This window comes from Coniophora puteana (genome assembly GCF_000271625.1).
Source record: "Coniophora puteana RWD-64-598 SS2 unplaced genomic scaffold CONPUscaffold_2, whole genome shotgun sequence".
Classification (NCBI taxonomy): Eukaryota; Fungi; Basidiomycota; class Agaricomycetes; order Boletales; family Coniophoraceae; genus Coniophora; species Coniophora puteana.
In genome coordinates this window covers 3,076,038-3,097,807 of record NW_006913054.1, presented here as the reverse complement: position 1 = coordinate 3,097,807, position 21,770 = coordinate 3,076,038, and the positions used below count along the sequence as shown (strand labels likewise).

General features: G+C 53.6%; 7 protein-coding genes across 7 annotated transcripts; 1 reads left to right on the top strand and 6 right to left on the bottom strand.

The window, feature by feature from the left end:
* Window positions 1-1,008: 1,008 nt before the first annotated feature.
* Window positions 1,009-2,187, bottom strand: CONPUDRAFT_80162 (uncharacterized protein; the record flags this gene model as incomplete). The annotated part of the gene is made up of 2 exons (XM_007766141.1): window positions 1,813-2,187; window positions 1,009-1,743 (listed from the first exon to the last, which is right to left on the bottom strand). Coding segments are annotated over exons 1-2 (847 nt in total), but the record flags the coding sequence as incomplete, so codon positions are not given.
* A 1,346-nt stretch (window positions 2,188-3,533) lies between these two features.
* Window positions 3,534-4,476, bottom strand: CONPUDRAFT_150463 (O-methyltransferase family 3 protein; the record flags this gene model as incomplete). The annotated part of the gene is made up of 4 exons (XM_007766893.1): window positions 3,534-3,713; window positions 3,793-3,984; window positions 4,100-4,181; window positions 4,265-4,476. The coding sequence occupies 4 exons, from the start codon at window positions 4,474-4,476 to the stop codon at window positions 3,534-3,536; spliced, it is 666 nt and encodes a 221-aa protein (XP_007765083.1).
* A 2,635-nt stretch (window positions 4,477-7,111) lies between these two features.
* Window positions 7,112-9,540, bottom strand: CONPUDRAFT_162818 (uncharacterized protein; the record flags this gene model as incomplete). Its single annotated transcript, XM_007766892.1, has 3 exons — window positions 7,112-7,779; window positions 7,836-9,417; window positions 9,470-9,540. The coding sequence occupies 3 exons, from the start codon at window positions 9,538-9,540 to the stop codon at window positions 7,453-7,455; spliced, it is 1,980 nt and encodes a 659-aa protein (XP_007765082.1). The 3' UTR covers window positions 7,112-7,452.
* Window positions 9,541-10,718: 1,178 nt separating this feature from the next.
* CONPUDRAFT_162816 (uncharacterized protein) lies at window positions 10,719-14,045 on the bottom strand. Its single transcript, XM_007766891.1, has 6 exons — window positions 13,570-14,045; window positions 13,181-13,301; window positions 13,053-13,123; window positions 12,905-13,002; window positions 12,076-12,840; window positions 10,719-11,986 (listed from the first exon to the last, which is right to left on the bottom strand). The coding sequence occupies exons 1-6, from the start codon at window positions 13,820-13,822 to the stop codon at window positions 11,309-11,311; spliced, it is 1,986 nt and encodes a 661-aa protein (XP_007765081.1). The 5' UTR covers window positions 13,823-14,045; the 3' UTR covers window positions 10,719-11,308.
* A 308-nt stretch (window positions 14,046-14,353) lies between these two features.
* CONPUDRAFT_48875 (uncharacterized protein) lies at window positions 14,354-16,022 on the top strand (the record flags this gene model as incomplete). Its single annotated transcript, XM_007765920.1, has 4 exons — window positions 14,354-14,482; window positions 14,533-14,601; window positions 14,660-15,521; window positions 15,580-16,022. The coding sequence occupies 4 exons, from the start codon at window positions 14,354-14,356 to the stop codon at window positions 16,020-16,022; spliced, it is 1,503 nt and encodes a 500-aa protein (XP_007764110.1).
* A 1,621-nt stretch (window positions 16,023-17,643) lies between these two features.
* Window positions 17,644-18,571, bottom strand: CONPUDRAFT_118622 (O-methyltransferase; the record flags this gene model as incomplete). Its single annotated transcript, XM_007766890.1, has 4 exons — window positions 18,290-18,571; window positions 18,144-18,225; window positions 17,896-18,087; window positions 17,644-17,823 (listed from the first exon to the last, which is right to left on the bottom strand). Exons 1-4 carry the CDS (start codon window positions 18,505-18,507, stop codon window positions 17,644-17,646), a joined length of 672 nt encoding a protein of 223 aa, XP_007765080.1. The 5' UTR covers window positions 18,508-18,571.
* A 323-nt stretch (window positions 18,572-18,894) lies between these two features.
* Window positions 18,895-19,894, bottom strand: CONPUDRAFT_162813 (uncharacterized protein; the record flags this gene model as incomplete). The annotated part of the gene is made up of 1 exon (XM_007766889.1): window positions 18,895-19,894. One exon carries the CDS (start codon window positions 19,892-19,894, stop codon window positions 18,944-18,946), a length of 951 nt encoding a protein of 316 aa, XP_007765079.1. The 3' UTR covers window positions 18,895-18,943.
* Between the last annotated feature and the right edge of the window lie 1,876 nt (window positions 19,895-21,770).

Sequence of the window (21,770 nt, the reverse complement as noted above, 5' to 3'; positions counted from 1 at the left end):
AACTCCTGATGGTCGCTCGCTTCCTAACTGGTAATGTTCAACGGGTGTTCGTTCCGAGGCCTCTGGGTGGATCCACTCAAGTCCGAGAAGAGGGCGCTCTCGTCATCTACACCTACGTAAACTGGTGACAAAACTTTTGCTTTGTTTCTCTCCGAGTAGACTTAGACAAAGTTAGTAGCATTGAACCCTGTGGTTGGCGGGGGTTGATGACGATATACCCTCCGAGAGGCTTTCCTGCGCTCTTGCCGGATCTCTCAAACCCGGAGCTAACCATAGGCGGTCAACACCTCTCCATGGAGATTTGTGGAGGTCTTGAAGTTCGCCCTCATACAAGTTCTTATTTTGCTATCTTCTCAACCTGTCTTTTGGATTTCAGACTCACTTTATGAGGTGTCGTGGAGCCCAAATTTGTCCTCTTAAACCATTAACCCAGTCAAGCTTCTGTAGATCGTACGAGAATAGATTTTGTTTATGTCCATGAGGTGAAGAAAACCTGAGTAGTCAATTCACAATCATTCTTCGCAAGGACTATCGAAACTTTCAAACATGATGACTACCGATTAGCTTTCGTCTGAGAACAGGGAACCATAATTTACGGAGCCTTCGTTCATGGCTTAGACACGTAGAAGCGCTTCAGCTAGCGTAGCCTTGGAGTTTTGGAGTCTTGGAGGGCACAGCCTGTGTCACCTTGGCGCATTTTCTGGGGTCGGAAATCGGACTTCACTTCCGATGACTCGACCGGCGCCGGCAGGTAACCGTCCTTGGTCAAAGACTCTCATCACCCTGCAATGCATTTCGTTGTCCATCATTCAAGTCATAATTTCATGCACAGATCCGCGAAATAAGCTCTTCAACCTCAACGAAGCATAGTGTTCAAGGCAACAAAACAGTATCAGCAGGACACGGCGAAGCACAAAGCAGATGTACAGTGTAGCGATAGCAGGAAACTGGACTAGAGGCATCGGTGTATGGTGAGTCCCCTCAGTCCGTTTGCCAAACTCGCCCCCGCATCTCCTTCGAGCCTCCACTGAACCTTGTCTAGGTTCTCCAACACCTTCGCAACAATGACCCCAACCGCAATCGGCGCCCACCTCGCCCCAAGGCACTTCAACCTCCCATGTCCAAACGCCAGCATCGGCCTTTCCTCGCTCTGCTGTCCCTGAGTCAGGCCCTCCCTGCTTGGGTCGAAGACATTCGAATTGTCACCCCACGCCCTCGACCTCTGCGCCACGTTAATATCCGCGATCCGCACCACCGAGACCGTGAACGGCCACGAGACGAGCAGCGTTTCCCTATATATCTGGCGGTTCGGCGGATGCATGCGGAGCATCTCCATCACCACCGCCTCGGCGCTCGGCATCCTCCCTCCCTGCCTGGGCGCCTCGAACTGGCGGGGCGTAGGGTTCTCCCCGAAGTCGAGGAACGCAGACTTGTAATCGTCTTGGTCGTACACCATTGCGACCGTCGACGCGACCACACTCCAAATGGTCTCGTATGCGGGCATGATGTAGTCAAGCGGGTCTTCGTAGCGCTCGTGCAGCCACTGCCTCAAAATGCTGTGGACACGCTGGAGTTGCTCGGGGCGGGCAGGGGCTCGCGTGCAGAGCTGGTCGAGCATGGATGTGACGAAGGCGACATCTTCGGGGTCGAGCTCGCTCAGCGTTGCACCGAGGAAGCCGATCAGGACGCTGGTGAAGGCGATGGACTGGATGTACGTGCGGAACGACATGCTGTGTTGCTCGGGTAGGTACCGCTCCACGCACCCCTCAATGGCAATCACCCACTGATCCCAGCCTTCCCGGTTTTCTTCAGGAGAGAGATTACGGACCATAGATGCGATGGTTCTGAGACGGTCGTCGTGGGAGGGAAGATGGTTGTTTTCGAAGCTGTGTCGCAGGCCCGAGTGGTACCCGAGGCGTCTATTCGCAAGTGTCCGCTGAAACCTAGGCTGCATTGAAGAACCCGAAGCCAATAAACTCCGAATCTCCGCTGAATCCGTGTATGTAAACGCCCATCGCAATGGACTCATGACCCAATCCACGATTATCAGAGCGCAAGTACGCAAGTGGGCGAACATTTTTGTGGTGGCAGGGTTTTCGATAGGTAAAGTGGGAAAGGTTTTTGACCAAAGTGAATTGCTGCGCTATTGCAAACTGCTTATATACTTCAATGAAGCCGTGGCTACCGGTACGTACCTGCTCTGAGTCGCAGTCTTCCTAGGAAGATGGAAATCTGCTCGTTCTGATTGCTGTCTTTGCTCAGCAACACGTTAGGAGCATGGTGCATGAGCGGTGCCAGCCACCACCCCCACTTACCAGAACCTGGCAATAAAATCGGAAGGCCGGCCTGGTTGAGGCGAGGCTCCGCGCGTTTTTGAGCTTTAATGGGACGAAATTGACAGCTTTTTCATCAGACACATACATCGTCATCCTCGGTGGACATCGTCGTCCGTTTGCCAGTAGAGCGGTGTGCTGATGAACATGCCGCTCTTTGCGCATCGGTCCAATACACTCTTCCTATGGGAGAGCCCTATCCTTAGGCTGTCTAACTTCGTCACGCACGGCGCGTGGCCGCATCCGACTGCGTACGCTAAATGCCGCGATGCTGTGCTGTGCATCATGTCTTGAAGCTATGCCCAAGTGCAGGCGCTTGGGTCGTTAGACGCTCATGCGTGTAATAGGCATGTAACGTTCTGCTCTACCAGTACCCGACTTCCATATCACAAATTCGCATTCGTCCTGCTGGAAGGGGATTTCTTGACTGATATGTCGTCTCCGACGGATACGCATCGTTTCAGACAACTATAGCAACTCACAGGCTCACAGGATAGGGTTTGTTCTGTGAGATGGGTCGGCAGGCGAGGGCCGTATGCCCGCGTTGCATGCAATTCGTTCATATAACTGTTTAAATGAATGGACCTTCGCTGATGACGACATTGTAGATGAAGGATTCGCATCTAGAAAAAACGTTCTCGGGAACATGAAACGTGACCGAGAACAACCCTCAGTTGGAATGGACCTACAGTCCCTCGGCGCCTTCTAGATGCAGGCGTTATGTTCACAGTTCAAAGGTCGGAGAAGGGCGGTAGGTCTTTGATGTGTCGAGGCAATGTTACCTCGTTGCGCTTTGGTAAGGTCCTTCCTGTTTGCTCTTCTACGCTAGTACGGAGCTCACGAGCACCTCCAATATCGGTATCTGTATATGCATTCTCTCGATGCAGCCGTCAGGCAGTCATCCAAGGACCAGCCGTCTTCAATGCTATGGTATCGCCTTCTTCGTTCTAATTTCCCCATCTCGTTCATAGTTGATATGTCGGCACTGCCAGCTCGGTATGTGCTTCTCTGATATAGTACCTGCTTACTACTAATACAAAGTAAGTCCACCTCCCGTCTCCTTGGTTTGCTTCGGGTCTTGAGTTCGCCATCCCGACAACCGATGATTAAAAGGTGGGTAACACGTGTTTTCCGCACGATTCCACGCGGCGATTGAAGCTAATGCTCTGCTTACAGCAGAGAGCACCAGTGCCCACTGGTTCATAACCTGATTGCGTACATGAATCCATCGAAGCCTTTCTCGCCAACGGTGGGTATCGCAGTCGCGTCGAACTCATCGTCTTCTTTGACCATCGCCACCAGCTTGCGGACGCCCAAGACATCTGGGTCTTCGTACTCCAAGTCTGCAACGCGTCCGTATCGGATGACATTGTCGACAATCTGGCGAACCGAATAACAACGTTAGAGACAATTATCGCACCGGGATCTCGGTACGGGATATCGATCAGGCACGACTCACGATGACACCGCCCTTGCGCACCATGCGCCTCGCCTCCGTCCAGTACGCCGGGTAGCTCTTCTTGTCCGCGTCGATGAAGATCATGTCGAACGGCTCGGACGGCTGGAGCTTCGCGAGCGTGTCGTGTGCGTCGCCGACGATGAGCTCGATCTGCGAAGAGAGGCCTGCGTTTTCGAAGTTCTGCTTGGCGACCTGCACGAAGCATGTGGAACGTGAACATGGTGATAAATTAGCCTTCATCTCAGCATTTGATACTCCCGCATGACAGTGGGGTGGGCGAGGCAAAGTCACTCCCGCTCTAACTTACCTCCGCGTTCTTTTCGGACACCTCGAGCGTTGTTATCCGGCCGTCCTGTGGCATGCCTTGAGCCATCCAAATCGTCGAAACCCTATCGATGCGGTGAGCCGTGTTTACCTCAATGTTAATCTTGTCCCGCGTTGAACGCGATTCAAGCGCGAGATGAGAACTGACCCTCCGAGCGTGCCGACCTCGAGGATCCGCTTCGCACCGAACGTGCGCGCGAGGAGCTTGAGGAACTTGCCCTCGTTGTTTGGGACTGCGATCTGTGGAAGACCATTATTGTCGCTGTTCTCCAAGGCGGCTTCGATGGTCATGTCCATCTTGAGCAGGTAGGAGTCGTGAAAGCTAACGGACTTTGCCCATTGCGGCTCAGACGGATCCATGGGTCGAACGCCAGTTGAGAATGCGGTAGTGGTTAACATAGAGAGTGGCAGGGGATGATAAGAAAAATGCGTAGTTGAGCGGTGGGCAACGCGATAGCCTTTCCCTGGCCCAGCTACTAATATACCTTTATAGTCCTTCTTTCGCCTCGTCATCGTCCCTGCAAATCGGAGTGTCTACATACTATTTACAAGGGCAGGGCGCCATTCTTCGTCCGCGAAATTGGACCAGATTAACGAGCTGACATCTCGGCTATGCTCAGCCGAAAGGTAGGACTGGGACCGGGACGTCAAACTTAGAAGCTTGGCATCGGCTATTTGCCCGTTGTCCCGAGCCGTCCGGCCGTGCCAACGACGGAAAGGCGGGGCAGATAATGTGCGAGACTCAAGTTAGTTTCTATAGAACATATCCTAGCTGATCGTCATGGGTGTCTGTTGGTACCGACCCGGCCTAATCAGTCTCTGACGAGCTTTCGTTTCAAACACAAACCGTGCTAGCTGCTCTGACGACAACTACTATGACTGAATCTTGACACCATCTCCTGGCGTACAGGTATGAAGCGGAACACCAATTGACTCGCCAGTGCTTATTCGAGGTATTGTTTAAGTGATCTTCCCACTGCTAACCGGAGCTAATCATCCTAGAGCCCGCAGTGACATGAAGATACTGACGTGATAGAGACGCTACTATTCAAGCTTACTACTAACTTGCTTCTATTAGAGACGAGCTTGCGATCGTACCATTCAAAGATTACACGACCTGCGAGATGTGATATTGACAACAAATCGCTCTGCGCTGTAGAAATTTCATGAAGCTGTGCTAATCGTACCGGCAATATAAGCAGCTACCTAATCAAACAGTTCGATGTTCGTATGAAGAAGACGTATAGTGATGTGCCTATTGTCCTCCAGTCCATAAATCGATACTTTGCTCCCTTCAACAACCAAGTGTAGGTATTCAACATGACCCCCGTGTTTTGGTAGGTTCTTGAATGAGGGACGATACCTCGCAGGAAGCCAGCAAATTCTGGTTCTCCTCTTTTTAAGCCACCCGTCCCTGGTCATGCAAAGATCCGACCATGAGTCCGTGTCGTGGATGGTATCCAGGTCGTTATCTTGATCTTCTTGATACAGCCAGTCTTGTTTGTCTCCTGCTAGTGAGCCTCCGAGCCGAACATCCTGACTGAGAAACAGTGAGGGTCTCAAGGTTATAGCCTTCCCACTATGATATATCCGAGTGAGGCCGGGTGAAACCATCGCCAATGTTCTGAATGCAATGGCCCAGTCCCATAAGACAATAGTAGTCGTTTTTGGCTCCGAAATCAACCAGTTCACTTGAGTGATATGCAAAAGGCACCTTGGTTTTCCAAATGTTGAATGTTCCAAGCGGTAAAAAGAAATCTTTTCGCGAGTCACAGAGGCAATGCGGGGCACTTCGTCGCTATACATCGAGACACGAGGAATAGAGAAGGTGAACTCTTGCTGCAATATATTTCCTTCAAGGGAATAAGACACAAACGTGAAAACAACACCTTGGTCACAGTCGGAAAGATCTTCGAATAGTAGAGCTAGCATTGATTCATCTTTTGCGAAGTGGATTTGTTTGGGGTTCTGAGTCCCGTATACGAGATTTTCAGTACCCCACGTTCCTATCTGAGAGCCCGACCTGAGATCCCAGACCTCTAAGCAAAGCCGGTCATCCCATTCCTGTATGGCACCACTGCATATAGTACATGCAAAATAGGTGGACTTTGGCGATATCGAATGAACTTTTAGCACCTGCTCTGAGTGCGACGATGTCTCTAAGACTAGTTTGTTCCAAACTGATGACTTGGAGGAACAAAGGGAATAGAGGAAATCGACAGGGGTGCCTTGAGGCCCAAGGTTTTGATTGGTCGTCGAAATATCAGAAGGAGATTTAATAGTAGCCTGAGAAAGATCCACAAGATAGATATGGTTGCCCTTACGAAAAGCACCAACACATGGTTTGTCTTGTGTCACCCAGCTGGTTCGTTTACCATCGCAGAATCCACACATATTCTCACCAGCCTTTTACCCCAACAACCATACCAGAGTGGACGATCAACGTTTGTTCTGGAGTTGAAGGCGCTCGGTGATCTACTGAAATCTCTCTCTGCAATTCGCAGGCGTCACCAAGCGGAGACGTAGAATGGGAAGCTGATGACGTAGAGGGTTGACCCAACGGATCTAGAGATGTTTGAGAGCACATATTGCCCTTGGCCTGCAAACTGGAGTATGCGCACGAGGAAGGGTTGTCTGAAAAAGATGTGGTGGTCCTACTAGCTTTTTTGGTGATGTCGACAAAGGAGAACTGTGAGATACTAGCTGAATTGCCAGGAGAACTGCTGGCGTGAAGTATCCTTTTGTTGTCTGTTCCGAATAAGACTAGATCCGCGCATATAGCATCCGTATCGTTGCAGCGTGCCCATGATAGAAGCCGGCCGTCAATGGTATCAAAGAGAAGGATGTGGCCCGAAAAGTGTACCACGAGATGCTCCCCCGAGACAGAAAACTCGATTTCGATACGCTCCCCACCGCGGAATCGTCGATGGTCGTCATTTGAGCGTGGCGCCAGTGTTTGAAGAATCTCGTCAAGTTCCAGGAGTGTCAGCTCTTCAAAGGTAGCAATGTCGTAGATAGCGATTATTGCGTAGCGATCGTCAAGTTCGGTCCAGAAGCATGCAATTGTAGATCCATCAGAAGAGAGCGCTATACGACGGCAAATTCGGCACGATGACGACTCTAACGTTCCATCCCTGCGATATGCGATGATTGCGCGGCTAGATGGAATCCAGACTCTTATTGTGCCATCTAAAATACCGTCACTTATGGCTGTTGTTGTACAGGAGTTATTGTGTGCAAAATCGTGGAGGATGTCGTCGTTGGAGCCGTTATAATAGGCTGCAGCTCCAAAGGGGGCTGTTGCAACATGAGTTCCTGTGGCTGTGTCCCACACCGTCAGCGAATTCCGACCCAAACAGCTACTTGTGATGCATCGGGCGATAGGACTGCTTTGTCAACCTTCTTCTTCAAGTCGATTACCCGCAGGACGCAGTCCCATTTCTCATCAAGACCTTCTTCAAACTCAAAAGCAGCTCCTTGTTCCAGATGCTGCTTGTAGATGCGACGAATCGTGGACTTTGCCGGGGTACAGGGAAGGGCAGACTCGTATACATGCAGAGCTGAAACGCTGATGGGATCGAAGAAATCCAGAGCGAGCCGCCAGCTATCGTGTAGCAGAGAGACAGCGACATCCTTTTGAGCGAAGGTATTGTCTGCCCAAGCCTACGTTGATCGGGGAATTAGTACTTGCGATGATAGAGGATGGGCGGGGATCGTACCGAGATGGTGTTTCGAGCCTCTCTTAGTATCCCTACCCCAAGGCCCAGTTCACCGAGTACCGCGTAGGCTTCAATGACAAACAGAAGGCGCTGCTGGAGAAAGTCTGACAAGTGTCCATGGACCGCATCAATTCGGGGAGCGAGTTTCAGGTGATGTAGCCAGTAGAGGCAAGCATATCGTAGCGCTCGAGGAATGGCATCGCGTTTCTCGGCAAACTTCAGATCCTCGTCATGCAACAACGACGGATCGCTAAGCCCACAAATATTGCGTTTCAGCAGCTTTCCCATAGTCTGAAAACAAGAAAACGCTAAAGAAAAATGAACATGCTCCTGTTCGTCTTGCTGATGAACCTGTAAATCCTGTTGGTAAACCTGTAAAAAATCACGAAGGGATGGGTGGAAGGTCTCAACCGCCTCGTTCGTCCCGGGAGACGGGATAGAAATCAAGGCTGAGAATGGAACCAGGAAGGCATGAACGTCTCCGACTAGGAGTGTATTCAACTCAGAGAGAGCGAGAGGCTCGGCGAGGTTAGCTATCAGCTTGAGATATCTCAGACCCTTCGCGCGAATGGTCGGGTCAACTCCGTCGATGATGGAGGAGTACAGTTGGTCAATGCTCCCCCACACGCTCGCCAAGGTGCCGCGTAACATGTCACAGACCAATCGAAGACGTTTGTTGGGTTCTTCTTGATCTATCAAGCGAATGACAGTTGCTGCGAAAATAAAGCGGCCTTGGGCTCGCTCTGCTAACATTGCGAGCTCGGCTTCAGGGGGCCATGGTTTACGGAAGAGAGATTCCAGAAAATGATTGTCATAAATCTCGTCGAATGCGTGTCGGAAGAAGCGAGTGACATCCTCGTACGAACCGTAATCTTCCATACGGACGGTCTCGACGATGTTCGGTGCACGCAGACTGCTCATAGCCGACCTGATCTGAGGCCATGGGCGGCTGAAAATGATGACGTTGCGAATAGGAAGGGAAGAATCCGTGATAAGACGTCCGAGAAGGGAAATGAAGGGTGAGATTTTGCGAGCGCTTTTCGAATTAGTAGCAGTGCCTTCATCAAGAGCGTCCAAGATGATCGAAACACCGGGTTTATCATCCCAGCTCAAAGCAGACTCTCTCAGAGGCTCGATGACGAGCTTCTCTAATACCTCGTTGGACGACTTTTCCGGAGAGAGAAGTGCGGGGTCATCGGAGATGGCTTTAACGATGACTTCTTTAGCAATGTGATGCTGTAAACCGATTTGATAGGCAAGTGTGAGGAGGACGAAGTCGAACGTGCTGCGCTTGGTGTGTTTTCTGGAGAAAAAGAACGCAGCTGCGAGCTTCCCTTCTCCGCGAAGGTCGTCGGCAAGAGTATGGGCTACAGTAGACTTGCCAGACCCAGACTCGCCCGAGATCCAGATGATCTTGCGCCTGCCGTCGCCAGCCAGATCCTTGACCGATCGAAGTAGCTCAACTCTGGTGCCTGGGAGGCAGTGAGAGTAAGTAAGATGTTCGTTTGAGTCGTAGATAGCGCTGTGAACGCATTCGTGTGCGAGCTTCTGCCAAGCGTCGCTTGCCGGTTGCATAGTTGAGCTGAACAGTTCGTGTCAGTCAGTACTCAGGGTCAGAGAACGGCGAGACGTACCTTCGAAGGTCTGACAGTCTGTTCAATGGTCGTGGTTCGAGTTCAAGCTTGCGCAAGTCTGTATCAGCCATCAATCAGCCTTGAGGCCCGCCTCGAGGATGACCGGGTCATGCCGTGCACTTGGCGAACCTTGAGCTTGTATAGACGCCAAAGAGACGCTCGATCCTTAGGCAGTGCATACGTCCAATCGCATGCGTACGAAGTATTCGTGAGTGTTTGGACATCACGACTTCAGTTAGAGAACTTTAGTACGATACAGTAGCCAGAAACTTGCTCATGGATTGAAGGTGTTCTGAACATAAATGTCTCGAAAGTCTGGGTTCGTAGAGGTGACGGAGAGTGCGGATCGAATCCGGCCCGACCGACGCATCCGCACCCGATTTCCCTTTTCGTGCGCTGATGCAGATGTCCGCCGCCAAAACACAAAACAAAAACATCCCGTCCAATGTCCTCCTCGCCGGAGCCCACCCTCCTCGCAAACCAACCCAAGTCCTCATCCAAAACCCAAAAGTCGAAATCAAAGACATCTAGCAAGAGCAAGTCCAATGCTGTCGCCGTAACCGGTGCAGCGGGCACAAGTTCTGGCATCACCGCGCGAAACGAGGGCGACGACCCGTACTGGGCGTATGAGCCACCAGCGGGCTCGAAGCTCCTCGAGCACGATCACGAGGATGGGGATGATGCGTTTGACTGGGACGCGGTGAAGAATGATGATGATGTGGAGATTTGGTTGGTTAGGGCACCAGAGGGGGTATGTGCTTCCTTCTGCTCCCTTTCTCTTTGAGCTCTCCTTTTCTTTCATCGCTCGTGTCTTTCTTGATTGATGATTTTAAGTATGCTGATGTGGCTTCACATATCAGGTAAAGCCTAAGCATCTCTCGGGTATGCTCATCGACGAGCCCCCCTCATCGTCGGCTTCGCAGTCGAGCAAGCGTCGGACGACCAAAGCGGGCACGCTCAGCAGGAAGAACGCGTCGTACGACGCATGGTACATTGACAACACTCCACGCGACACTCATGATCGGGACGATGAAGACCAAAATGAGGATAGGGATGACGACGGCGGCGCGCCCATAGGCGCAGAAGAGCTCCCAGGTCTAACATGCCTACTACCGCGCAAGAAAAAAGGAGGAAAACTCTACACTGGTACGCTCTTCTCCCTCTCCCCTTCAAGCTCGCTTCCGCTCATCCTCCCCTGATGACGACTAAATCCACGCATACAACGCACAACCACCAGCCCCGAAACCCATCGCCCGCCACCTCGTCATCACCGCCGCACCCGCGCCGTCCTCGCCCGTGCAGATCCTGCAGCAAAACCCGCCGCGGCCCTCATATCCGCCTGATGTGCTCAAGCACCGGTTCACGCCGCTCGGTGCGCGCGAGCCCAACATCGCAGACACAGACGAAGCGCAGGAAGGAGACGGGATGGAGGTGGACGAGCTGGCACCCGCAAAGGTCAAAAAGTCCAAAGAGGAGAAGGACAAGGCGAAGAAACGGAAAGGGGAGAAGGGAGAGGCGGGAGAGGCGCCGAAAAAGACGAAGAAGGCTAAGACGGCGGGGTAACAGATTTCTCTGGTGCTACTTGCTTCATATCGTGTGCAATATCACTTATACAACGCGTTTTTGCCACGAACTAAAGGGTATAATAGCGCGAACGAGTGAAGAGTCCACCGGTGGTACAGGCATTAGAATTGAAAAAAAGAAAAGCGGGTGAACAACAGCACAACGCGAACACCATGGCGATAGTAGTGGTAACAGTGTAAGTACAAGCCGAGAGAGCCTGCGGATGTGAGCAACGAATAAGGATAACGCAAACACGTCCAGACCCTCACAAACCCGCTATCCCACATCCATCTGATCCCCAATCTCCCTCCTAGACGGCGCCAACAGCGCTCCTAGTCCTCCTGGCAGCGCATCTCCAGCCCCACCACCACCACCACCATCCACATCCATCGGCACACCGCCGCTAAGCTTTCTCTCCACCTCTTCCTGCACACCCTCGAACACGCTCCGCTTCGGCAGCCCGTATATCCTCCCCGGACACTCCCTCTCCTTCTCTTCAAAAAAGTCGCCCACCAGCATACCATACTGCGTCCGCGAATCAACGAGCGCCTTCAGCTGATCGTTCACAGCCAAGTTATTATCCTCGTCCGGTCCCAGACCCAGCGCCGCAGGACTCGGCGCGAGCGCGCTGATCGCGCTCGCCCCTCCGTTCCCGTTCCCATTCCCCGAGGACGACGCTGCAGAGGAAGTGGAGACGCCGTTCGGATCGCCCTTCTTGCGCTTCTTGGCCGCCTTGGGCGCCTCCTTCTTCTGCAGGCGCGTGTACAGCGTCGTAATCGCGCGGTCGACTGCGTCGCGGTTGTCGACGTATTCCTGGTACGCCACCCGGTCCTTGGCGATTGCCGCGAGACGCGCCTTGCGCGCCTTGTTGAGCGCGACGACACCGCGGAGCTCGTGCTGCATGTGCCGGAGCGCGGTCGCGATCGGGTCGTCGACTTTTTGGGTGTAGTCCGGCTTTAGGTCGGGTTGTTAGCACGGTATAATGAATTTAGATGAACAAAAGATGCTGGACCGAAAGCTCCAAAACAGAAAAGACAACTCACCGGCTCCTTCAACAGCCCGTGAAATCGCATCGTATCCTGAATTCGCTCCTCCAGATCTGCCACGTTCACCTTCTCGCGCTTGCTTGCGGCCGCGCCTGTCCCACCTGGGCGGCCCTCCATCGCGTCCTCGGCGGCCTTGACGCCCTTCCAGCCCGATGGATCGTTCACCTGGAGCAGCGCGCTCACGAGGCGCTCCGTCAGCGGCCCATGTGCGCGCTCTTCCCCGAGCAGGTCGGATTCGCTGAGTGTCGAAGGATCCCATTTCACAGGTGGTGGATGCCCAGCTGCACCCGCACTCGTGCCCTCGCCGCCAACGGTAAGCCCTCCCCCGCTCGATCCCGCTCCCTCCCCACCGCCCGCACCAGCGCCACTCCCGCTCCCGCTCGCCACGCCCTGTCCCTGTCCCTGCCCGCTCCGCACCACGCTCGGCTGAAACCCCGGCATCGGCCCGCCATATGCAGCGATGTCCGCCTCCTCCCACTGCTCCGAATAGTGCTTGCCCAGCGGGGGCACGACGAACGGCTCGACCTCGTCCGCGGTGAACTCGAGAAAGCCGACGTCTTCCTCGCGCACGGGGCGTATCCACGGCTCGATGGAGGTGTAGAACGTCGAGACGAGCACCTGCGAGGGCTGCTTGAGCTTGCTGAAGTCCTCGGTGACTTCGATGGGCTTCGAGGGGCCTGCGATGGGCGCTGGCGGGATGGGCGGACGCGGGGTGATGAGCGAGGTTGGTGGGGGAATGGAGAAGTCGGGTTGGAAAGAGGTCTGTGGGGATTGTGAGGGTGGGTTTAGCTCAGGTTTGAAGAGAAGAGAGGGTGGGTGAGCTGACCTTGGCGAGGTTGGATATTGAGGGGAGGGATTTGGTCGGTTTCGGGAGGGATGGGAGTATATGTGGTCGATGAGGGACGGTTTTGATGGAGCTCATGTCTACCGTTTGTGAGTCGATGTATGCGCTCGATTTGTATGCTTAAGCTCACCTGACTCTGCATCACTGACGTCCTCTCGTGGGCGCTTCTTCTTCTTGTTCTTCTTGCTATCGTCCAGTAATCTATCCGAGCTCCTGTCATGTCCCGCATATCATTCGCATAAGTGAAGGTGGACATACGGTTTACGAGGGTCCTGAGACGATCGTGCCGAGTTGGCTACGGAGAGGGGTATTGAGGGTGCGCGGGATTTGGCGTGGCCACTGTTCGCCCGCGAGTAGTCGACTTCGTCTACATCGAGAGCTGAAGCATCCAAGTAGTATTGTAACCACAAATCAAGAGTCGTGGTGCCACGACCGACAGCGAGGTTGACGGTGCAGTCGGTGGCCGTCAAACGTCATTACCGGAGTAGTATCGGTCGGGACGCCATCATTTTGGGGAAAGACAGGCAGAAGAGCGAGAACACCACGCATATAGCGACCAAAGAGTATAGCATATAGGAAAAGGAGCACGAAATTTTGACTCTCGTCAATGTTGTCCCGACACATCAGAGGGCAATGACGACACTCACATGCGCGTTCGCGCCTGAGCTTCTCGGCGCGCAGCTTTCCCTTCTCGCGCTCCTTGATGCGGCGCATGGACTCCTCGAGAGTGCGGAGGTCCTCTCCAGCCTTCTTAACTCGCTCGAGAGAGCGCGTCCGGAGCTGGGTGAGCTCGGCGTGGAGCGCCTCAAGCTCGTCCGTCGGGGGCACGCCCTCTGGTGGGTGTTTCAAAAGAGCAGAGCGCACGGGTGGTGGTGGCTGGTACGGCGTGAGCTTGGACATGACTTGGCGGAGAGCAGGATGAAGTTAGGCGGGGGCGAGGCCAGGGGGGTGCAGGTGGTGTCCGTGGTCACGGTCTGTTTGTCCGGCGGGTCCGGCGGGTGGCGGCCTCGCGCCGGGGAGACGTGGGGCGGTTCAACGTGATGAGCGCGGTGCTCCGGGATGATGTAGGGCGTGCGCGTGTGCTCGTCGTCGTGGGCGGCGATGAGGAGAGGTCGGGGACGGCGCTGGCTGGTGAGAACGCGGCTGGTGACGAGCGTCAGTCGACAGCTTTTGTCGGCTCTTACTGCCACCGACATTTCCCACGCTCACAGGCAGCACTCCTCGCTTCCACTTTTGTTGCCTTCAACTAGTGAGGATATGTCGGACACACGGCATAGGGCAATGGACTCGCTCGTCTTCGACGCTGGCAGCGACAGCGAGGGCGAGGGTGACATCGAGCTCGGTGACCTCCCAGAAGAGCAACACCGGCCCCCTCGTGGCGGACAGAGCCCATTCATCAACGACGGCCAATACGACTCCCCCGCAGACTCCATGGACCTCGCCAACGTCGACGAGGGCCGCACCGCACTCCTCGGTGCAGAGGGCAGAACACGCGGCTGGGAACGGCGACCAGCTGCTCCACAGAGCACCTGGGCCCAGGTCAGCGGCATTGTGCTCGAGGTACGCGCCATGTTTTGCTGTGCCACATAATCGCACTGACGCATACACAGAGCGCACCCACACTCCTGCTCACCAGCATTGGCCTCCTCTTCACTGGAGAGCTACTAGACCATGTGTCAGTGAGTGCCCCGTACCCCGCCCTTCGCCCCTCTTGACCGTCTCCTCTTCCCATAACAGCGCTGGCGCGCCATGCGCACGATCGACGAGCTCATCATGATCATACCCGTCATCCTCAACCTCAAGGGCAACCTCGAGATGAACCTCTCCGCCCGCCTCGGTACCGCCGCCAATACCGGCGTGCTCGACGACCCACACGTGCGCAAGCGCACGGTCCTCGGCAATCTCACACTCTTGCAGGTGCAGGCGACCGTCGTCGCGTTCGTGGCTGCATGTGTATCTATGCTGCTGGGGCTGTTTGTTCCAGCTGTAGCGAGTGCATCTCCAACGGCAACGGCGGAAGCGGGAGCGGTTGCGGCAGGAGCTGTGCGAGGTCTGATATTCAAACGCAAGCCACGGCCAAAGCCGCCAATTATTGACGGGAGACCGAGGTCAGGGATTGCAGAGTACGTCTCCCCTTCTCTAGTTCATAAACACGTACATATACTCACCACCCCTAGATTCATCCTCGTCGCCTCGACAGCCATGCTTTCTGCATGCATGTCCTCCCTCGTCCTCGGCACCTTCATGTGCGGTCTCATCCTCCTCTGCCGGCGCCTCGGCCGCGACCCGGACAACATCGCTCCCCCAATTGCCGCGTGCCTCGGCGACCTCGTCACGCTCGCCCTGCTCGGCCTTACATCGTCCGTGCTCATCACCTTCGTCAACACGTCCTTCCCGCTGTTGATCGGCGTATTGCTCACGGCCTCGGCGGCGTTATGTGTGACGATGGTGAGAAAGAACAGACATGTGAGGAGCTTATTGACGCAGGGTTGGGGCCCGCTGTTCGGTGCGATGGTGATCACGAGTGCGTCGGGGATCGTGCTGGATATGTTCGCGCAGCGGTATCAGGGATTTCCAATTCTTGCCATCGTCATCAGCGGTACGTTGATCCCTGCCATCCTTTCATCTCGTCTTACTCATTATCGAAATCGCAACAGGCCTCCCAGGCAGCGTTGGCTCCATCTTCGTCTCCCGCCTCTCCACAGCCCTCCACGCCTCTGCAGCCTCTGCAGCCCATCCCCATCCCTCCTCCGAGCCATCCAAACCTGCCCCCGCCGCCCCAGCACCACGGCTTGTCGCGCTCACCCTACTTCTCGTCACCCTCCCCGTCGAGGTCCTCTTCCTCACGCTCCTCCGTGCCTTCGGGTGGCTCTCCCTCCCGCTCGTCTTCGCCGTCTTTGCCATGCTCTTCTTCTGCACCGCCGTCTCCATATCCCTCCTGTTCGCGCGTCGGCTGACGGAGTGGCTGTGGGCGCGAGGAAGAGATCCGGATATGGATGCGATGCCGCTGCATAGCGCTGCGATGGACCTCCTGGGGCAGTTGTTGCTTGTGCTTTGTTTTGAGCTGGTGGGGCTGCTGGGTGTTAAGATGGAGCGGTAGGGGATTTGTATGAGCTGGAGAGGGAGGACTGGAGGATGAACGGAGAGGTCGTTTTATATTGTACGTGATCGTGTTGTTTTGTTATGACGGCGATTTATTTAGTGACATCCGTGGCTATACTAGGACAACTGTTGTATCTGTGCTTGGGGATGTTATACAACCACCCTCTCTCCTATCCTACCCTCGTTGACAGAACGCAACCCCAACACCGTGGAAATCCCCGGTTTATCAATGTATCACAGCTTGACAGCATACAGAAACCCATCATACCCTTCCTCGACGCCGTGCACACTGTCGTCGCGGCGACCTCCTCGTCCTCCCTGATCAGGCGCAACATCTCACGCGTGCCCTCACTGTCGGGGTCTTTGTCGGTTAGATCCCCGACCATGCCGTGGAATATGACGTTGTCGACAATCTGCGTCACCGTCCGCCCGCGTTAGCATTCCCTATTCTCAAAGTGGCTATACTACGGTATCGCGGAGAGGTAGAACGCGGACTTACGATGACACCGCCCTTGCGCACGAGGCGCTTCGCTTCAGCGAAGTACGTCGGGTTGTTCGCCTTGTCAGCGTCGATGAACGCCATGTCGAATGGCTCTTCTTGGCCGTCGCGGTTAAGGGATGCGAGGATGTCAACGGCGGGGCCGACTTTGATGGTGATCTTGGACGCGATACCGGCGACTACGAAGTTCTCCTGAGATACCTTGATCAAAGCGCCAGTTCATCATCAAATACTAGGGGCATCTGTTTTGTGCTTCGCTTTCACCTTTGCATTGTGCTCGGATAGCTCGAGGTGTTGTGGTGTGCCCGTTGTCGGGAAGCGCTTGGGCGATGTAGATCGTTGACACACTGTATGAAATGGTCACGGCGATCAACGTCAGAACAACTTGCATTGTGGCACACATTTCGTCAACGTATCCTCCAAGCGTGCCCACCTCTAATACCCTCGTTGCCCCGATACTAGGCACGAGGAGCTTCAGGAACTTGCCGTTGTTAGGCTGCACGGCCCAGTCGGGCAGCCCCGACGCAGGACTGTGCGCCATCTGCGGGTCGCTGGAGGAGGAACGAGTTCTGGAACTCGATCGAGCGCGCCCAGTCTGCTTTGGTGCTGGATGTCATTTTAAATGTGATTTTTTCTTGGGTGAGTAATGTGGAGCGAGGATTGGAAAAATGGTGCGGATACATAGACGAAGATGAGGGAACATGTTATACTCATTCAACTGGTGCCTATGTCTCCAAAAGCCTTATTCCAAGGGTGGTAGCGTGCAGATTCAGTACGACACAAGTCGCCTGCGAATTGAACATCTAGACATATGATCGCGAGTACCCGCATCGGCGGCTTGATGTTAGACTTTGTCATAATTCTCACTATCGTTTGTGGAGTGACTCGTACACTATCCAGGATACTGCGATATACTGCGGTCTTGCACAGGCGCGAAATGGTCAACAGAGCTAGGTTGTTCGTTAATCCGCAGCTTGCAAGAAGATGTTGATTATCCGCTTATCAGATAAGCACTACCCCAATGGTAAAGGTTGCGTAGACTGTACACAAATGGCATGATATACGTAGAAGTGCAAGGTTTTAATGCGAATGAAATACCATCCTGCCAGTGGTCTCATGCTTAGAGTTTCACAGCGTACAGGAATCCATCGAACCCCTTCTCTCCTGCTGTCCCTATCGTCGTGGCGTCCACCTCGCTGTCCTCCTTGATCAACCGCAGCATCTCGCGCGTGCCTACCGTTTCACTGTCTTTATACTTCGGGTCCGCGATAGTTCCATGGTAGATGGCATTGTCGACGATCTACACCGAGCCGCAGGTCAGCAATAATATTGAATAAGAAAACAATATCAAGGCAAGTGAGAGCGGACGTACAATAACGCCTCCTTGGCGAATAAGCCGCTTCGCTTCATTGTAGTACGTAGGGTTGTTCGTCTTGTCGGCATCGATAAAGACCACGTCGAACGGCTCGCTAGCGTCGAGGCCAGCTAATGTATCGACGGCGTCTCCTAGCATAATTCTGATCTTGGACGCTACTCCGGCACGCTCGTAGTTCCTCTGTGCTACCTTTGTAAAATGTGTGTCAATGCAAACTATCAAAGGTGAGTGGGAAGTGTGCGTACCTCTGCGCAACGTTTGGACAATTCGAGAGTGACGATACGACCATCTGCGGGCAACGCTTGTGCCATCCAGATTGTGGATACCCTTCACCTTGAAACATGAGTCCCTCGAAGCTTCGTGGACAGGTTGAGCGGAAAGCACAACGTACCCTCCCAAAGCACCTATCTCCAATATCCGCTTCGCTCCGATACTCCGAGCAACGAGCTTCAAGAATTTCCCCTCATTCCTTGCCACCGCCCAGTCAGGCAGGCCGGACTCCGCGCTATGGGCGATAGCCGCGTCGACTGCTTTGTCGGCTTCGGTCTGAAGGAGGAAGGAGTTGTGGTACTGGACAGAGCGAGACCAGTCTGCTTGAGTACTAGACATGCTGCGCGATGTTGTCTTGCAATAGACGGAAGAGAAAACTGAAGGTCGCGAGTGAGAAGTAGGCAGCCGACAGAGACGCAAGACAAGAATAAGAGCCGTGCGCATGAGAGTTTTATGCGGTGGTGGGTGGTGGAGACCTCATCTTTATATATATCAGCGCGAACGAGGGTTAAGTCACATCATGGCGACGCGCTACCGGGAGCCGCTTGCACGAACGTAATCAGAGTGCAGTGTCAGATTGGTTATGAAGGATAATTGGCGCAGAAGCTGGCGAATGGGGTTTCATTGGTAAGAGTTTATAGTAAACCTGACAAGACATGCCTTTGTTTCGCTGCAGCGGACATATACTGACAAATTTGTACTACGTAATATAGGTGGTGTAATATGATTTATGAAATCGCAATTGTGGGCAGCCAACATGAGTTTCAGCAGAATATCAATGATACCAAGCCTCCTTCACTTGCCTGATGTGCCAATTGGACCTATCGAACAAGCGTAACTGAACGTCTGGTTGTGTTTCCCTAAGTAGACCGATCCACTCCACTGCCCAGTCGACCTCTGCGTTGTAGAAACCGACGTCCTTGAGACGGCATTGGGAGCGCGCAAAGAGATCTTCCAGCGTCTCCGCGATTGAATGCGGAAACTGGCATCGACGACGTGGAAATCCACAAATAACCTCCGAAAGAGATGGAAGAACCAATGACCTAAGTATCTGCACCGTATGGTCACGTTTGTTGTTCCAGTCCGTGAGGATACATAGGGTTCGCAGATGAGGCACCTGTACTGATGCTTCGGACGGCGTGGAAGATGATTCTTCTGTGATAGTGGGTGGCGGTAACAAGATGAGGCGCGAGTGAATATAGAGCTCCTCTAAGTGCGGAAAATCGGTAGCGAATTGTGAAGTGCCGAGGCCCAGAGTACTGTATGAGTAGGTGGTGTCCAGAATCAAGCGCCGCAAGGTCACAGATGGAAAGGTGAGCATAACATTGGTGTCGTTGAAGTATAGGCGCTCTAACAGAATGTGAACATTGGTCATGTGAGTGTAGAAAGGCGAAGGCGGGGGAGGCGGGGGTTCGTATTCATCGGGAGCCGTAAAGTCAATGATTGAGAAAGAGTCCAACACGATTCCGTGTTTGCAAAGTAACCGAAGAAAGACGTCCATCCAATCCCAGGTATCAGCATCCCAGTCATCTGGCAATAGTTCTATGCCTTTGCACGAAATGTTGAGGCGGTCCAGAAAGCCAGTTCTGTTCAGCTCCCACAAGTCCAAAATGGAGCTATAACGGATGAAAAGGGAGACAGGGACGGCACGGCTACGAGAGAGCAGCTCGTCGCAGCGGGGAAACACTGCCCTGTCCAGATAACCTGGATGTGTTTTCACGGACATCGCTATCCTGTTCCACAGTCTTGGGATATCAAGTGCGAGAGTCCTCCATCTTCGGCATACTTGGGCTACGTTAAGGTTGACACTGCAGCCGAGCAGACTGGATTTGTGATCCTGGATGGATGGCACCTGCAGAGTCGAAAGGGGAGTTTGAGATCAGAGTGGGAATCACATTGATCGTCCCGGAGGCCGAAATCCGACATCGGAGCCGCAAAGCTGCCACTACTAGCCAGCCTGAGGTTGCAGGTAATTTGAGTGGTTTTGTGACGTCGGCGTCCTTGCTTAGATACATACGGACAAGTAGTATAAAGAGTGAATATATTTGAAGGGAGAATCTATCTCTTCCCCGGCATACATCCGTACTACTAGCGAGCTTCGACTTGACGCGCGCTAGCTACTCGATTTACAAGTTTTTCATATCTACGATTACTAGTAGTGATCCCATCTGATTTTGCAAGTGAGGCGCTGACTTCACTGTTGTCCCCGTTTCTTGCTTGAGATAACGAGCTTAGCAATATTAATCTTGAGCACGATGGACGCAGTCAGATACGTCATGCAAATCCAATCAAGTGCTGAACGTTTTCCTTCATCCATGAGTGTGATATCGTGCAAGGGGGCGGCGGGTGTGATCTTAGACAGACTCCAACACTCGAGATAAACTTGACGTTGTTCACCGTTGATCTGTCCATCATTGATGGAAGGGAGTGCTCTCCGTGAAATTTAGAAGATGTGATTACAATGAAGGTCATACACCGATGGCATAACCACGTTTGTTCGTCGGGTGGGGCGGCGCAAACGAGCATGAACGTGCTGTGATCATGTGAAAGTGAAAAGAAGCGGGTCCGGGCCCGTATTCCGAGCGTCGCTGTGATCATAGAGAGGTTTTTGCAGTCTCGGGATCAACTTGTGATTTCATCATACGGCGGGGCATGTCGACGGGCACGACGACAACAGGTGCAAGGTGATGAGGACGTCGGTGTGATGACGTGAAGGGTTGATGTGATGTGTGAAAGGGACGAGGGCAAGTCAAACTCGCGTGGCAAAGGGGCCTCAATTTTCTAAACGAGGTGACTGGTTCGAGCTCAGCCGACGCGTTTTGACCTCTTTCGACGACCATTGCGCCCATCGACGAGCTCATTGGCGACTCTTGGACCCCTCAAAGCACTAAATTTGTGTCTTGCTAGGCTTTTGTCGATTATAGGACCACATAAATGTGATTACAGAGAGGTGTAGCCTGACGTCAAGGCGACAATGTTCGACGCGTCGACTTCCTTTGTCTCGAAGTTAATTAACCGTTTAGCCACGCCCCCCGGGTCAAATCCTCCGCCATCCCTCCGTCACATCTTCGCGTTGACACTTTTGCTTTATCAATCGCGCTTTCCTTGACACTTGACGTCCTCGCACCTGGCTTCTCCGTTCATCTGTCTGCCATCCTATGTCGCTTCACCCTCCCTCTCGCTTTCACCATGCTGCCTCTGTCGCAAATGCGCTCCTCGACGCCTTGATGTCCAGCGTTCTACCTCTCGATGCTTTGTCTCTGTCCTCTTCACGCTTCACCATCCTCCTCATCGTCCTCTATGTCGAACGCGATATTTAACCTGGTAAGTTCCCCTCCATGTCGTCCTCATCGGCATCGAGCTGAATACCTCACTCGCCTCATCATCCTCTGCATCGCAAACGCGTTCCCCGCCATTTTTACGCGCTTTCTATACATTTTCATACATCATTATTATGACGTACTCCAATCCTCTCCACCCCGCTGTCTCTAATTGCTGCAACTCGTCCTTCTCCTCCCTTTCCCCGGGCCACTGCACCCCACACTCCGCACTCCTCCCCGCCCAGCCCCCATTTGCCCAGTATCCTCCCCACATCCATCGTG